This window comes from Oncorhynchus clarkii, unplaced genomic scaffold (genome assembly GCF_045791955.1).
Source record: "Oncorhynchus clarkii lewisi isolate Uvic-CL-2024 unplaced genomic scaffold, UVic_Ocla_1.0 unplaced_contig_1467_pilon_pilon, whole genome shotgun sequence".
NCBI lineage: Eukaryota > Metazoa > Chordata > Actinopteri > Salmoniformes > Salmonidae > Oncorhynchus > Oncorhynchus clarkii.
The window spans coordinates 71,162-89,519 of NW_027258093.1; the positions used below are offsets into that span (position 1 = coordinate 71,162).

At 44.7% G+C, this 18,358-nt stretch overlaps 1 protein-coding gene across 1 annotated transcript; it reads right to left on the reverse strand.

Annotated features, from left to right (window-relative positions):
* Window positions 1-470: 470 nt before the first annotated feature.
* Window positions 471-18,358, reverse strand: LOC139395353 (uncharacterized). Its single transcript, XM_071142920.1, has 13 exons — window positions 18,210-18,358; window positions 17,484-17,617; window positions 10,828-10,923; window positions 8,940-9,029; window positions 4,936-5,364; window positions 4,056-4,322; window positions 3,682-3,939; window positions 3,338-3,583; window positions 2,833-3,090; window positions 2,255-2,596; window positions 1,887-2,156; window positions 1,428-1,511; window positions 471-1,290 (listed from the first exon to the last, which is right to left on the reverse strand). The coding sequence occupies exons 2-13, from the start codon at window positions 17,528-17,530 to the stop codon at window positions 1,227-1,229; spliced, it is 2,451 nt and encodes an 816-aa protein (XP_070999021.1). The 5' UTR covers window positions 17,531-17,617; window positions 18,210-18,358; the 3' UTR covers window positions 471-1,226.

The window sequence follows — 18,358 nt, forward strand, 5'->3', positions numbered from 1 at the left end:
GTACAGAGTCAATGTGGAGGCTATATACAGGGGTTACCGGTACAGAGTCAATGTGGAGGCTATATACAGGGTGTTACGGTACAGAGTCAATGTGGAGGCTATATACAGGGGTTACCGGTACAGAGTCAATGTGGAGGCTGTATACAGGGGTACCGGTACAGAGTTAATGTGGAGGCTATATACAGGGGTTACCGGTACAGAGTCAATGTGGAGACTATATACAGGGTATTACGGTACAGAGTCAATGTGGAGGCTATATACAGGGGTTACCGGTACAGAGTCAATGTGGAGGCTATATACAGGGTGTTACGGCACAGAGTCAATGTGGAGGCTATATACAGGGTGTTACGGCACAGAGTCAATGTGGAGGTTATATACAGGGGGTTAACAGTACAGAGTCAATGTGGAGACAATATTCCGGGGGTACCGGTACTAGTAGCCAGCACCACTGGCTAAAAAGTAGCCAAAAAGTAGCAGAGAATCTGTTTAATGAGTCTGTTGACTGTAGTTTACACATGATCGGACTGTTACAGCTGGAACAACCAGTTTGTTGTGTGTCTTTTGTATTAAAATGTTCCATAAGTTTATGTTCCACATTATCCTGTTATTATACAACATTATCTTCACCAGATGTAAAACCAGCCTTCTACATTGACCACATTATCCTGTTATTATACAGCATTATCTTCACCAGATGTAAAACCAGCCTTCTACATTGACCACATTATCCTGTTATTATACAGCATTATCTTCACCAGATCTCAAACCTGCCTTCTACATTGACCACATTATCCTGTTATTATACAACATTATCATCACCAGATGTCAAACCAGCCTTCTACATTGACCACATTATCCTGTTATTATACAACATTATCATCACCAGATGTCAAACCAGCCTTCTACATTGACCACATTATCCTGTTATTATACAACATTATCATCACCAGATGTCAAACCAGCCTTCTACATTGACCACATTATCCTGTTATTATACAACATTATCTTCAGCAGATGTCAAACCAGCCTTCTACATTGACCACATTATCCTGTTATTATACAACATTATCATCACCAGATGTCGAACCAGCCTTCTACATTGACCACATTATCCTGTTATTATACAGCATTATCTTCACCAGATGTCAAATCTCTTGTCTGTCAGGAAGGATCTTCTGTCCTGGATTCAGCCTTCTCTTCCTGAACTAATACCTGATGTTGTTTCATCAGATCTCAAACCTCTTGTCTGTCAGGAAGGGTCTTCTGTCCTGGATTCTGTTGTTGAAGAGTCTATAGAACATGATTATTATGAATCATTATTACATCATTAGACAACGCATCTCCATCCTCCAACAGTTGCCCCCAGAAACAGACTCACCCATATGATCTCACACACATGCTCTGCTCACCATCACACACACCCTTACCGTACGGTGTGTATTGAAGTGTTGGTAGAGACCAGTTGGAGTATTCTGTCAGTCAGAGCATCAGTGATGTCATTGTGGCTCAGGCTGAGAGAGAGAGAGAGAGAGAGAGAGAGAGAGAGAGAGAGAGAGAGAGAGAGAGAAAGAGAGAGACAGAGACAGAGAGGGAGACAGAGAGGGAGACAGCGCGAGAGAGAGAGACAGAGAGCAAGAGAGAGAGCAAGAGAGAGAAAGACAGAGAGAGAAAGAGAGACAGAGAAAGACAGAGAGAGAGCAAGAGAGAGAGAGAGAGAGAGAGAAAGACAGAGAGAGAGAGAACGAGTGGTCAGACATTTGTCATCTAGTGTCACACACACACACACACACACACACACACACACACACACACACACACACACACACACACACACACACACACACACACACACACACACACACACACACACAGTGAAAGCCACTCACTCCAGGACTTGTACTTTATGCAGGTGTGTGATCAGGGGCTGTAGCTGGTGGTCTGTGAGTTGACAGTGGCTGAGGTCCAGTTCTGACAGACCCTCTGAGTGTTCCAGAACCATGGCCAGAGATCCACAGGCCTTCTGGTCCAGCCTGGTCTCACTGAGGTCCAGCTCCCCATCCAGGGCTCTGCAAAGGGACTCTGCGTGACTCAGCAGCCCCTCTTCAATCCCCTCACACACAAGGTCCAGCAGCTGAAGTAGCAGAGCTTTGCTGGGGCTGAGAGGACAAGAAGCAGAGACAACATTATGACACAGAGTAGGTCTAACTCCTACTGATAAACCAGTTGGTCAAATGTTTGTTTTTGTGTGTCTAACCTCAGCTTGACAATATTCAGGATGGGAAGCAGCTCCCTCAGTGCTCTGTCCTCCACCTCACAGTCTCTTAGGATGAGCTGGACCTGGTTCTGAACCAGCTGGGTGCCGTGTTGGTTCTGCTTCAGAACAGAGTTGATGGCCCTGCAATGGTCAGTGGTCAGACACAGAGCCTTCTCCTGGTCCTGAGCTGACAGGTCCACAGAGGAGGAGCAGGAGAAGTCCAGTCTGTAGTGCAGAGACCTGAGCAGCCACACTGCTGTTGGTGGTGATGATGGTGCTCCCTGCTGGATCTGAGAGGCAGCACAGCACTGGAGGAAACTCAGCAGTAACCTCCTGTCAACACTACAGAGAGACAGAGAGAGACTTATTTACACACCATCACACATTAAAACACTGATAAACACACTACAACTCTGTTAGTCAGGTCAACTCCCAGGAGTTCCCCTTCAATTCCGCCCCTAGCCGAGGTTAAGGTTAGTACATTACACTATGGTTAGGGTTAGAGGTTAAATCAGTCAGGAAGTGGAAAGCCTCATAGTTATATCCATTCTAGCAGGGTCAACGAGTGCCAACTAAACCTGAGTTGGGAGACACTGTCCAGAAGAGGCAGGATGCTCTCTATCTCCCCCGGTGGTATGGAGGTCCACAGCAGGTTGACTTTGACTTGGTGGCTGTGCTGCAGGGTAAAACACAGAGCAGTACAGTCCACTCTGTCCAGCTCTCTGCTGTTCAGGTTGATCCAATGGTCTGAAGACCTCAACAAACTGGACACACAGTCACTGTCTCTACTGTCATAGATCTGTCTGATGGTGGACTTTACAAAGCTGGAACTGGACCTGAACAAACATGGAGAAAGGATTGTTGTGGTTATGTCAAGGTTTTATAAAGGATAAGTCACATAGTAACAACTGGCTGGATAGAACATTAATAATTAAAGACTATAAATATTGAAACAAGGTCTCCCACCTCTTGACTATAACCCTAATGATATTACAGAGGCAAACTCAGAGCAACATGTCACTGGATACAAATAGTTATTTTATTATTTCTAGAAAGTCTGAACAGAGAAAGAAGTTCTCTCACCTCTTGAGAATAACCCTTCCCAGAAAGGGGAGAAGATCTGAGCTGTTCTTCTCTAGGAGCCGGTTCTTCCTGAGGTCCACAGTGATGTTGTGGGTTGAATGCTGCAGCAGAGAGAGAAGCACTTCCCAGTCCAGCCTGCAGGAGGTCAGGTCTCCACCAACCTTCTCCAGGAACCACTGAGTCAAGTCCTTGTCCTGAGCTTCATAGACAACTACAGCCAGCTGCTGCAGAGTGTCAGAATTCAGTCTAGGAGGTTGGAACATACAGGTAGTCAGAAATATGAAGAAAAACACATGAATGATGTTACTATTTCTACTTTTAAAAAACATCAGCTTCAGACTGACCTGAGAGAGAGAGGTCCCTGGTGACACAGCAGTGTGATGAGAGAGTGACCCTGGATGCAGAAGTCAGTCAGGTCCAGACACTGAACTCTCCAGAGTCTCAGCAGGGACGCCACACTACTCAGAGCCCTGGATAACACTCTCTCTGGTGGCTGGCTGCTCTTTAGGACCAGGGAGAGTTCTGGGACAGTCAGTGGAGTAGCACCTCTCCCTGTCCTCCTAACCAGTCTGGACAGTTTCACTGCCACACCCACACTCAGCCTGGAATGAAAAGACAAAACGCAAGTCACTTGAAACAGAGACACCTCGTCAGATAAATACTCAGTAGGAGAATCAACTATTCAATAGACCTGTAAAAGCTGTCTTCCTGAACATACCTGAGCTTGTGGAGCTTTGACTCATGTCTCAAAAGATGTGCGGCTCCTTGGAGAGAGATCTTGCTGGGGGTGAGAGTGAGGTCCACTCTGGAGGCACAGAGACCCAGGACTCTCCCCACAGACCTGCAGGTTTTCCTGGGTAACACTCCTCCCAGTGACAGGGTGGAGCCCAAGGCCTGGAGGAGAGAGGCTAACAGCTGGTCCTCCTCTCTGGACCTCACAGGGATGGACTCACACACAGTCTGGAAGAACCTGTCATCACCACAGCTGAAACAGCAGAACATGGGGGACATGAAATCAGACATTTAGGAGACAGTGACGTCCAAAATAATGGGGACAGTGACACATTTCATGTTGTTTTGGCTCTGTACTCCAGCACTTTCTAAACGGTGAAAATGCCCTGTAATTAAAGCTGACAGTCTGACCTTTAACCTTTAACTCAGAATCATACCAAAGTGTACAGAGACAAAATAACAAATGTGTCCATGTCCCAATACTTTGACCTCACTGTACATGAATACCTGCCTGTCATATATATATAAATATAATACCATGTCACAGAGAAAGTTACATAATATACAAGACATTTGGTTTTATAGATTAGATATTCTAAATATAAACGTTCAGATTCTTAAAGGTAAGATCCATAAAATCCACAAGATTTCTAAAAGACAAATGTCTAGCATCACATAATTAAGATAAATGAACGTGACTAAACTCCATAATATTGGTGTTACTAACACAACAGCAACATTTGTTATGTTTTGAAAAATATATGAATAAAAAAATTAAATGTATGACATTTAGTAACATTTGAAATCTTAGTATAAATGTTACTAGCATCACATAATCACTAACCACTACACATGTTCAGACTCACCTCAGCTGTGAGATGTGGGGCAGACACTGAAGGAAACTCCTCACTTCACTCTCTTCATCTGACCAGCCCTTCAGCTCTACTGGTTTCTTCTCTGGTTGGAGTTTCAGCACTTCTAGGAGGAGGGAGGCCTTTCTCTCTGAGAGGTCTATGGACCAGACTGCAGGAGCTGACTGGTAAACTGTCTGTAATGCTGGAAGGAAACTCCTGCCTGTTTGAGTCTCATAGTCCTTCACATGTGAGTACAGATCCAGCAGGAAATCACATTGATATTCCTCAACATCATCATCCCATTCACAGAAGGGGAAAGTGCTGTAAGTCCACACTGATGATACCAGCTTCAGTGTCTTCTCCTCCCAGTCTGCTGCTTGAGACAGGAGATCCACCAGGAACTTGATCTGCTTTGAGGGATCAGACCTCCATGGATAGAAACTGCAACAAGGACAGTAACATCTGATTCAGACATGGATGAACACATGAAACCAGTCATAGTTAAAGATATATGAAGTAGTTATACATTTACATAATGTGCTTTGGTTATATGTTAAAGTATTTCATTTTTAGAGACGTTCACATGATGTATCTGTGACATTTAGTTATGAAACATTAGTTACGTCAGGAAATGGGCTGATAAATGTTCCCAGATTCACCAACATGTGTAGTTTTATACGGAGCCTTCACCGTGTGCTGCCACTTTGCATCAGCAGTCAGAAAGAAGACTCTCTGGGGGGCAGTTTGATAGTGGTGATGCTGCACAACTCTGGTTTATTTACACTCTTCCATGTCTCTCTTACCACTCTCTCTTTCTCTTCCCTCTCTCTCTCTTACCACTCTCTCTTTCTCTTCCCTCTCTCTCTCTTACCACTCTCTCTTTCTCTCTTTCCTTTCTCATCCTCTCTTCCCCATCTCTATTTCTCTTCCCCCTCTCGTCCCCCTCTCTCTCTCTCTCGTCCCTCTCTCTTTCTCGCCTCTCTCTCTCATCCCTCTCCCTCTCTCTATATAGCCTCCACATTGACTCTGTACCGTAACACCCTGTATATAGCCTCCACATTGACTCTGTACCGTAACACCCTATATATAGCCTCCACATTGACTCAGTACCGGAACACCCTGTATATAGCCTCCACATTGACTCAGTACCGTAACACCCTGTATATAGCCTCCACATTGACTCTGTACCGTAACACCCTGTAAATAGCCTCCACATTGACTCAGTACCGTAACACCCTGTATATAGCCTCCACATTGACTCTGTACCGTAACACCCTGTATATAGCCTCCACATTCACTCTGTACCGTAATACCCTGTATATAGCCTCCACATTGACTCTGTACCGGTACCCCCTGAATATAGCCTCCACATTGACTCTGTACCGTAATACCCTGTATATAGCCTCCACATTGACTCTGTACCGTAACACCTTGTATATAGCCTCCACATTGTACCGTAACACCCTGTATATAGCCTCCACTTTGACTCTGTACCGTAACACCCTGTATATAGCCTCCACATTGACTCTGTACCGTAACACCCTGTATATAGCCTCCACATTGACTCTGTACCGTAATAGCCTGTTTATAGCCTCCACATTGACTCTGTACCCCCCCCCCCCCCCCCCAACGGTGTGGACTCCCGGTCGCAATCCTGAACCTATAGGGGAGGGTCTGGGTGGACTTCGACCCTCAGTAGCGGCCCTGGTTCTGGACGCCGTCCCCCCCTCTTTACACTGAACCCTCCGCCTTTGTAGAACAGTACAGCGGATCGTCGCCGGAGACCCCGGACTGTGGCCCCGTCGTTGGAGGTTCTGGACTGGGTACTGTCGCCGGAAGCTCTGGACTGGGTACTGTCGCCGGAAGCTCTGGACTGGGTACTGTCGCCGGAAGCTCTGGACTGGGTACTGTTGCCGGAAGCCCTGGACTGGGTACTGTCGCCGGAAGCCCTGGACTGGGTACTGTCGCCGGAAGCTCTGGACTGGGTACTGTTGCCGGAAGCTCTGGACTGGGTACTGTTGCCGGAAGCTCTGGACTGGGTACTGTTGCCGGAAGCTCTGGACTGGGTACTGTTGCCGGAAGCTCTGGACTGGGTACTGTTGCCGGAAGCTCTGGACTGGGTACTGTTGCCGGAAGCTCTGGACTGGGTACTGTCGCCGGAAGCTCTGGACTGCCGAGGCGCACTGGAGGCCTGGTGCGTGGTGCCGGCACTGGTGGTACCGGGCTGGTGACACACACCTCAGGGCGAGTGCGGGGAGGAGGCACAGGACGTAGGATATACTGGGCCGTAGATACGCACTGGAGGTCTGGAGCGTAAAGCTGGCATAACGCGCCCTGGCTGGATGCTTACTTTAGCCCGGCAAGTGCGGGGCGCTGGCACATGACGCACTGGGCTGTGTAGACGTAGCGAAGACACAGTACGCAGAGCCGGAGCAGGATATCCTGGTCCAAAGATGTATACTGGAGACTAGGAGCGCTGAGCCGGCACCCTCCTTCCTGGATGGATGCCCATTCTAGCCCGGCAAATGCGAGGAGCTGGAATAGAGTGCACCGGGCTATGAATGCGAACTGGAGACACAGTGCGCATCTCTGCATAACACCGTGCCTGACCAGTCACACGCTCCCCATGGTAAGCATGGGGAGTTGGCTCAGGTCTCCAACCTGACTCAGCCAATCTCCTCGTGAAAAAATCTCATCCCCAAAAAAATGTTTTGGGGCTGCCTCTCGTGCTTGCCTCGTTTGTACTTATCCTCGTAATATCGCTGATCCGCTTTCGCTGCCTCCATCTCCTCCTTAGGAAGGCAATACTCCCCCACCTGTGTCCAGGGTCATGCTCCATCCAGTATCTCTTCCCAGGTCCATTCCTCCTGATCACGCTGCTTGGTCCTTTTATGGTGGGTTCTTCTGTCACGATCGTTGTAAGGAGGAGACCAAGGTGCAGCGTGGTATGCATACATTCTTCTTTATTATATTATAGGAACGAACACTGAACAAACTAACAAAATAACAAAACAAACCGTGAAGCTAATATGAATAGTGCAGACAGGCAACTAAACATAGAACAAGAACCCACAAACACAAAAGGGAAAATGGGGATCAAATGTAGGTTGCCAATCAGAGACAACAATAAACAGCTGCCTCTGATTGGGAACCAATTCAGGCCACCATAGACATACATATTACCTGGACATACAAAAACCCTAGACAATACAAAACTAGCATACCCACCCTCGTCACACCCTGACCTAACCAAAATATAAAGAAAACAGAGCTATCTAAGGTCAGAGCTTGACAACCTCTTTAAAATGAGGGGAATTCCAACCCCTGTTAAAGGGACAATCTGCAGGTGAAACAACAAGAAAGCGGACACCCGCCACATTTTGGGGCAAACAATTTTTGGATGGGGTTGGAGAAAGGTGACCACTCTCAAATTCATGGATGGAGCTATGGATGCCAGGACTGGCCATATATGACATCAAAATTGAAGTTTTAACCAAGTTTTAACCATGTTATGAAGCCATACATTGTTTGTTGACGATTCAGTTGTTTACAAACATTGAAGTAAAACAAGCTTATATTTTGGGTTCTGATGGAGTACGACAGTTGAACAAAGCTCATGAGTTATTTATAAGTTATATTCTTCAATAGTCAATGGCTATAGATATCATTGTCACTCCCTGGTCTTAGTATTTTGTGTTTTCTTTATTATTTTGTTCAGGCCAGGGTGTGACATGAGTTTATTAGGTGGTGTGTTTTGTCTTGGGGTTTTTGTAGGTTATGGGATTGTGGTATAGTAGAGTTGTCTAGATAAGTCTATGGTTGCCTAGAGTGGTTCTCAATCAGAGGCAGGTGTTTATCGTTGTCTCTGTTACTGTACATTATTAGGAGGGTTTTGTTTATGAATGATAAATGCTATTCTTTCTTTCATTTTGAACCACATTTACTTATTCATCATTGTTTGTAGAACACTAATCTTCCATCAGGTGATTGTTATGTCTGTCAGGTTCTTCACTTACCTGGCACCTTTTCCAAACTTAATATGCCTGTCCATGGACGAATCACTCTTCATGGACAGACATGGTGACAACATCCTCTCCTGATTAACACTGTGGAAAGGAGGATTTAAACAAAGACAGAATTATATGTACATCTGAAACAATAACTGAAGTATATTTCTCAACCAGTCAGTTATGGAAAATGTACAGTATAACCAAAATGATAATGTACAGTAACAGTATTTTCTATCATAACGCTAGAGCACAACATACTGAACTCAATCAATAATACATTTAAACAGATAGAATAGCAGCTTTAACACAAACCTGAGATCTCCCTTTGTAAAGGTGATAGGTGGATCCTTGGAGAGGTCACTGTACTGAGGTCACTGAGATCTATATTTTATTACGTGATAGGTGGATCCATGGAGAGGTCACTGTACTGAGGTCACTGAGATCTATATTTTATTACGTGATAGGTGCCTTCGGAAAGTATTCAGGATCCTTGACTTTTTCCACATTTTGTTACGTTACAGCCTTACACTAATATTGATTACATAGTTGTCCCCCTCATCAATCTAAACACAATACCCCATAATGACATCACAATACCCCATAATGACATCACAATACCCCATAATGACATCACAATACCCCATAATGACAAATCAAAAAAGGTTTTAGACATTTTTGCTCATTTGTAAAAAAAAAAAATGCAATAAAACTGAAATATCGCATTTACTTTAAGTATTCAGACCCTTCACTCAGTACTTTGTTGAAGCATCTTTGGCAATGATTACAGCCTCTAGTCTTGGGTATGACGTTACAAGCTTGGCACACCTGTATTTGGGGAGTTTCTCCCATTCTTCTCTGCAGATCTTCTCAAGCTCTATCAGGTTGGATGGGGAGCGTCGCTGCACAGCTATTTTCAGGTCTCTCCAGAGATGTTTGATCGGGTTCAAGTCCAGGCTCTGGATGGGACACTCAAGGACATTCAGAGACTCGTCCCAAGGCCATTCCTGCATTGTCTTGGCTGTGTGCTTAGAGTCATTGTCCTGTTGGAAGGTAAATAGGAAGGTAAATATTCGCACCAGTCTGAGGTCTTGACCACTCTGGAGCAGGTTTTCATTAAGGATCCCACTGTCCTTTTCTCCGTTCAGGTTTGCCTCGATCCTGACTAGTCTCCCAGTCCCTGCCGCTGAAAACATCCCCACAGCATGACGCTGCCACCACCATGCTTCACCGCAGGGGGGGCTGTCATGTCCTTTTACTGAGGATTGGCTTCTGTCTGGCCACTACCATAAAGGCCTGATTGGTGCAGTGCTGCAGAGATGGTTGGTTGTCCATCTGGAAGGTTCTCCCATCTCCACAGAGGAACTCTAGAGCTTTGTCAGAGTGACCATCGGGTTCTTGCTCACCTCCCTGAAAAAGCCCCTTTCCCCCAATTACTCAGTTTGGCCGTGCAGCTCTAGGAAGAGTATTGGTGGTTCCAAACTTTTGCCATTTCAGAATGATGGAGGCCACATGCACTGTCGACTGTGGGACCTTATATAGACAGGTGTGTGCCTTTCCAAATCATGTCCAATCAATTGAATTGACCAAAGGTGGACTCCAATCAAGTTGTAGAAGCATCTCAAGGATGATCAATGGAAAGAGGATGCATCTGAGCTCAATTTTTGGTCTCATAGCAAAGGGTCTGAATACTTACATAAATAAGTTAAATTTGCTAACATTTCTGAAAACCTGTTTTCGCTTTGTCATTATGAGGTATTATATGTAGATTCCTGAGATTCTTTATTTTAAATGCATTTTATAATGAGGCTGTAACATAACAAAATGTCGAAAAAGTCAAGGGATCTGAATAATTTCTGAAGGCAATGTATATCCATGGAGTGGTCACTGTACAAACCTGAGATCTCCATTTGTAGATGTGATTGGTCGATCCATGGAGTGGTCACTTCTCAAGGAGAGCTGGCTTGGAGCAGGAGATACTGCTCCCAAAAGCCTTTCAGACACAGAGAATAGTGTTCAGGTAAATATTAGAATAATTCTAGTAAATAACTTTACACAGTAAAACCAGTAGGAAGTAGGTCTGTAGACCAAATATTAACAGTTAGATATGATAGGTCTGTGGAACCAACTAATAACAGTTACTGAGATAATATAGTCCTATTCCAGTCCATATCACTAGTAATACAGTCCTATTCCATATCACTAGTAATATAGTCCTATTCCAGTCCACATCACTAGTAATATAGTCCTATTCCAGTCCATATCACTAGTAATATAGTCCTATTCCAGTCCATATCACTAGTAATATAGTCCTATTACAGTCCATATCACTAGTAATATAGTCCTATTCCAGTCCACATCACTAGTAATATAGTCCTATTCCAGTCCATATCACTAGTAATACAGTCCTATTCCATATCACTAGTAATATAGTCCTATTCCAGTCCATATCACTAGTAATATAGTCCTATTCCAGTCCACATCACTAGTAATATAGTCCTATTCCAGTCCATGTCACTAGTAATACAGGTCTATTCCAGTCCACATCACTAGTAATACAGTCCTATTCCATATCACTAGTAATATAGTCCTATTCCAGTCCATATCACTAGTAATATAGTCCTATTCCAGTCCATATCACTAGTAATATAGTCCTGTTCCAGTCCATATCACTAGTAATACAGTCCTATTCCATATCACTAGTAATATAGTCCTATTCCAGTCCACATCACTAGTAATGTAGTCCTATTCCAGTCCACATCACTAGTAATATAGTCCTATTCCAGTCCATGTCACTAGTAATACAGGTCTATTCCAGTCCACATCACTAGTAATACAGTCCTATTCCATATCACTAGTAATATAGTCCTATTCCAGTCCATATCACTAGTAATATAGTCCTATTCCATATCACTAGTAATATAGTCCTATTCCAGTCCATATCACTAGTAATATAGTCCTATTCCAGTCCATATCACTAGTAATATAGTCCTATTCCAGTCCATATCACTAGTAATATAGTCCTATTCCAGTCCATATCACTAGTAATATAGTCCTATTCCATATCACTAGTAATATAGTCCTATTCCAGTCCATATCACTAGTAATATAGTCCTATTCCAGTCCATATCACTAGTAATATAGTCCTATTCCAGTCCATATCACTAGTAATATAGTCCTATTCCAGTCCACATCACTAGTAATATAGAACTATTCCAGTCCACATCAGTGGTAATATAGAACTATTCCAGTCCACATCACTAGTAATAAAGGTCTATTCCAGTCCATATCACTAGTAATATAGAACTATTCCAGTCCACATCAGTAGTAATACAGGTCTATTCCAGTCCATATCACTAGTAATATAGTCCTATTCCCTATTACTAGTAATATCCTATTAAAGTCCATATAACTAGTAATATTGGGCCGGCAGGTAGCCTAGTGGTTAGAACGTTCAACTAGTTACCGAGGTTTCAAGATCGAATCCCCGAGCTGACAAGGTAAACATTTGTTGTTCTGCCAATGAACAAGGCCGTAAACCCACTGTTCCTAGGCCTTCATTGAAAATAAGAATTTGTTCTTATTAACTGACTTGCTTAGCTAAATAAGGGTTAAAAAAAAAAAAAAAAATAGTAGTAAATAATAATAGTAATACAGGTCTATTCTGAGGATGTACCGTAACACCCTGTATATAACCTCCACATTGACTCTGTACCGTAACACCCTGTATATAGCCTCCACATTGACTCTGTACCGTAACACCCTGTATATAACCTCCACATTGACTCTGTACCATAACACCCTGTATATAGCCTCCACATTGACTCTGTACCGTAACACCCTATATATAGCCTCCACATTGACTCTGTACCGGTACCCCCTGTATATAACCTCCACATTGACTCTGTACCGGAACACCCTGTATACAGCCTCCACATTGACTCAGTTCCGTAACACCCTGTATATAGCCTCCACATTGACTCAGTACCGTAACACCCTGTATATAGCCTCCACATTGACTCTGTACCGTAACACCCTGTAAATAGCCTCCACATTGACTCAGTACCGTAACACCCTGTATATAGCCTCCACATTGACTCTGTACCGTAACACCCTGTATATAGCCTCCACATTGACTCTGTACCGTAACACCCTGTATATAGCCTCCACATTGACTCTGTACCGTAACACCCTGTATATAGCCTCCACATTCACTCTGTACCGTAATACCCTGTATATAGCCTCCACATTGACTCTGTACCGGTACCCCCTGAATATAGCCTCCACATTGACTCTGTACCGTAACACCCTGTATATAGCCTCCACATTGACACTGTACAGTAACACCCTGTATATAGCCTCCACATTGACTCTGTACCGTAATACCCTGTATATAGCCTCCACATTGACTCTGTACCGTAACACCTTCTATATAGCCTCCACATTGACTCTGTACCGTAACACCCTGTATATAGCCTCCACTTTGACTCTGTACCGTAACACCCTGTATATAGCCTCCACATTGACTCCACATTGACTCTGTACCGTAACACCCTGTATATAGCCTCCACATTGACTATAGAACACCCTGTATATAGCCTCCACATTGACTCCACATTGACTCTGTACCGTAATACCCTGTATATAGTCTCCACATTGACTCTGTACCGTAATATCCTGTATATAGCCTCCACATTGACTCTGTACTGGTACCTCATGAACATAGCCTCCACATTGACTCTGTACTGGTACCTCATGAACATAGCCTCCACATTGACTCTGTACCGGTACCCCCTGTATATAGCCTCCACATTGACTCTGTACCGTAACACCCTGTATATAGCCTCCACATTGACTCTGTACCGTAACACCCTGTATATAGCCTCCACATTGACTCTGTACCGTAATACCCTGTATATAGCCTCCACATTGACTCTGTACCGTAACACCTTGTATATAGCCTCCACATTGACTCTGTACCATAATACCCTGTATATAGCCTCCACATTGACTCTGTACCGTAACACCCTGTATATAGCCTCCACATTGACTCTGTACCGTAACACCCTGTATATAGCCTCCACATTGACTCTGTACCGTAACACCCTGTATATAGCCTCCACATTGACTATAGAACACCCTGTATATAGCCTCCACATTGACTCTGTACCGTAATACCCTGTATATAGTCTCCATATTGACCCTGTACCGTAATATCCTGTATATAGCCTCCACATTGACTCTGTACTGGTACCTCATGAACATAGCCTCCACATTGACTCTGTACCGGTATCCCCTGTATATAGCCTCCACATTGACTCTGTACCGGTATCCCCTGTATATAGCCTCCACATTGACTCTGTACCGTAACACCCTGTATATAGCCTCCACTTTGACTCTGTACCGTAACACCCTGTATATAGCCTCCACATTGACTCCACATTGACTCTGTACCGTAACACCCTGTATATAGCCTCCACATTGACTATAGAACACCCTGTATATAGCCTCCACATTGACTCCACATTGACTCTGTACCGTAATACCCTGTATATAGTCTCCACATTGACTCTGTACCGTAATATCCTGTATATAGCCTCCACATTGACTCTGTACTGGTACCTCATGAACATAGCCTCCACATTGACTCTGTACTGGTACCTCATGAACATAGCCTCCACATTGACTCTGTACCGGTACCCCCTGTATATAGCCTCCACATTGACTCTGTACCGTAACACCCTGTATATAGCCTCCACATTGACTCTGTACCGTAACACCCTGTATATAGCCTCCACATTGACTCTGTACCGTAATACCCTGTATATAGCCTCCACATTGACTCTGTACCGTAACACCTTGTATATAGCCTCCACATTGACTCTGTACCATAATACCCTGTATATAGCCTCCACATTGACTCTGTACCGTAACACCCTGTATATAGCCTCCACATTGACTCTGTACCGTAACACCCTGTATATAGCCTCCACATTGACTCTGTACCGTAACACCCTGTATATAGCCTCCACATTGACTATAGAACACCCTGTATATAGCCTCCACATTGACTCTGTACCGTAATACCCTGTATATAGTCTCCATATTGACCCTGTACCGTAATATCCTGTATATAGCCTCCACATTGACTCTGTACTGGTACCTCATGAACATAGCCTCCACATTGACTCTGTACCGGTATCCCCTGTATATAGCCTCCACATTGACTCTGTACCGGTATCCCCTGTATATAGCCTCCACATTGACTCTGTACCGGTACCCCCTGTAGGACCAGCCCTGTAGGACCAGCCCTGTAGGACCAGCCCTGTAGGACCAGCCCTGTAGGACCAGCCCTGTAGGAACAGCCCTGTAGGACCAGCCCTGTAGGACCAGCCCTGTAGGACCAGCCCTGTAGGAACAGCCCTGTAGGAACAGCCCTGTAGGACCAGCCCTGTAGGACCAGCCCTGTAGGAACAGCCCTGTAGGACCAGCCCTGTAGGACCAGCCCTGTAGGACCAGCCCTGTAGGACCAGCCCTGTAGGAACAGCCCTGTAGGACCAGCCCTGTAGGACCAGCCCTGTAGGACCAGCCCTGTAGGACCAGCCCTGTAGAACCAGCCCTGTAGGACCAGCCCTGTAGGACCAGCCCTGTAGGACCAGCCCTGTAGAACCAGCCCTGTAGGACCAGCCCTGTAGGACCAGCCCTGTAGGACCAGCCCTGTAGGACCAGCCCTGTAGGACCAGCCCTGTAGAACCAGCCCTGTAGGACCAGCCCTGTAGGACCAGCCCTGTAGAACCAGCCCTGTAGGACCAGCCCTGTAGGACCACCCCTGTAGGACCAGCCCTGTAGGACCAGCCCTGTAGGACCAGCCCTGTAGGACCAGCCCTGTAGGACCAGCCCTGTAGGAACAGCCCTGTAGGACCAGCCCTGTAGGACCAGCCCTGTAGGAACAGCCCTGTAGGACCAGCCCTGTAGGACCAGCCCTGTAGGACCAGCCCTGTAGGAACAGCCCTGTAGGACCAGCCCTGTAGGACCAGCCCTGTAGGACCACCCCTGTAGGACCAGCCCTGTAGGACCAGCCCTGTAGGACCAGCCCTGTAGGACCAGCCCTGTAGGACCAGCCTTGTAGGACCAGCCTTGTAGGACCAGCCCTGTAGGACCAGCCTTGTAGGACCAGCCTTGTAGGACCAGCCTTGGTTATTCCCCTGCCTGGGGACTGCAGATGGATTTAGCTGCTAGCTAAATCTGGTAGGCTTTACAACCCATCATTTCTCAAGTTGAATTGAGACTTGTATTTTTGTTCTACATTGTCCCTGTTCAAATAAACGTAATAAATTAATAGTTTAACCAACTCTTCCATTGCCATTCGACATATTACCAACCTGTCTGGCAGTATATTGACCCTACTACAACCCATAAACCATGTAGCTGTGTACCTACTACCAACCTGTCTGGTAGTATATTGACCCTACTACAACCCATAAACCATGTAGCTGTGTACCTACTACCAACCTGTCTGGTAGTATATTGACCCTACTACAACCCATAAACCAGGTAGCTGTGTACCTACTACCAACCTGTCTGGTAGTATATTGACCCTACTACAACCCATAAACCATGTAGCTGTGTACCTACTACCAACCTGTCTGGTAGGATATTGACCCTACTACAACCCATAAACCAGGTAGCTGTGTACCTACTACCAACCTGTCTGGTAGTATATTGACCCTAATATCGACCCATAAACCAGGTAGCTGTGTACCTACTACCAACCTGTCTGGCAGTATATTGACCCTACAACAACCCATAAACCAGGTAGATATATACATACTAATTAGCTTTTCTGAACAAAATAAGTTGACAAAATGTATGAAATGTGTTGCTTAGCTAACTTTTCTAAAATAAAAGGACCCGACAGTTGAGCCAATTTGCTAGCCTGAACTCATCCACTCACGGGCTGAGCTCGCAGTGCATCAACGCCACTGAACAGGCGTGTATTCAGTAGTGCACACAGTAGCAACAGAGAAACGTTTTGCAAAAAAAAAAAAACAAGAGTTTCTATTGGTCAAATACAGGTCGGTCCCTCCCGTTAGATCATATATAGATGTATTTCCCTTCTACTTCCGTGTATAAAAAAAAATAACATTTGTGGCGCGTTCAGCAAGATGCAACGTTTTGGAACGCAATACGCATGTGGAATAGCGTCGACTCTAGGCTACTGGTGGCATTTCTATAGGCAACGTTTGGCTACTGAACGGGACAGTGTTTTAGTCATCACTAGCAGGTGTGCTAAAACGGTACCTGAAAGGGGTGTATGAATTAGAACACACCGTAGCAAAACGTTTTGCAACGAAAACGACAGTTTCTCAATGGACAAATTCAGAAAAATCTCTTCCCGTTTGCTTGTTCGGGTCCTAGTGAATACACCCCAGCTGTGTCACACCTCGCGCTGTTTTATAATTATTAGAACAGCTGCACTTGAAATGGACACATTTCACCGACATTATGAATAAAACTAACAATACAGATAAACCTAATGACAGGGTAATTTACCGGTCTTCATTCATATTTTCTTCGCTCTCCCCAGAGCCGTTTTCCATCGGCTCCTTCTCAGTAATGACGGCGGATGAAAATCCAAGGCAGTTTACTGTTGCTCAGCATATTTCACAGATAGCCAGATTGTTCTCCTATTGTGGAAAAACAGAAGTCAGCGATTTAAATAAAATAATATCAAATAGCATGAATCCAACGATGTTGTTGACGTTCAGATATGGCCTCCGAAATGTAAACAAACATGGAATCGATAGGATACATGACTAAAGGATACCAAAGACCTAACATGACATTATTTCACATACTAAAGGGAAGTTAATAATTAACATTACATGAGATCTATATAGTTTATAGCTGTTTATTTCTAAAACCATGAGATGGCATCCCATCCGCAAATTAGATAGTAGACTAAACTCGGATACACTCGTTTTGCCGAAATATTAAACTAGTTAAATGCCTACTGCTTTTGTGAGTCACAAGCTGTATTCAATACCATAATTTTAAGAGTATGATAACCTATACACACATTTACATAAACTATCTTGATTTAATATAGTCCGCAGCCCCCGGCCTCGCCCAGGACTTTTGTTGCCAACGTTACGTCGTCCTTAAAACACGTCCATAGAAATAAACCTGTTCATGTAAAATGCTCATGTAAAACAATTGGTCTCTAATCCTGTGATAAACCACGATATTTGCCATCTTAAATTAAAACAAATGTGTTACCTTCATGGCGCAGTTGTTTCAAAATGGCAGCGCCATATGTACTTTTTACATTCACTTTCAAATTACTAGATGACTCAAAGCTGTATATAAACCCTGGGTTGTTGATGATATGCATTGGCCCTTGAGAGGCTGTGAAGCCACTAGTCGGC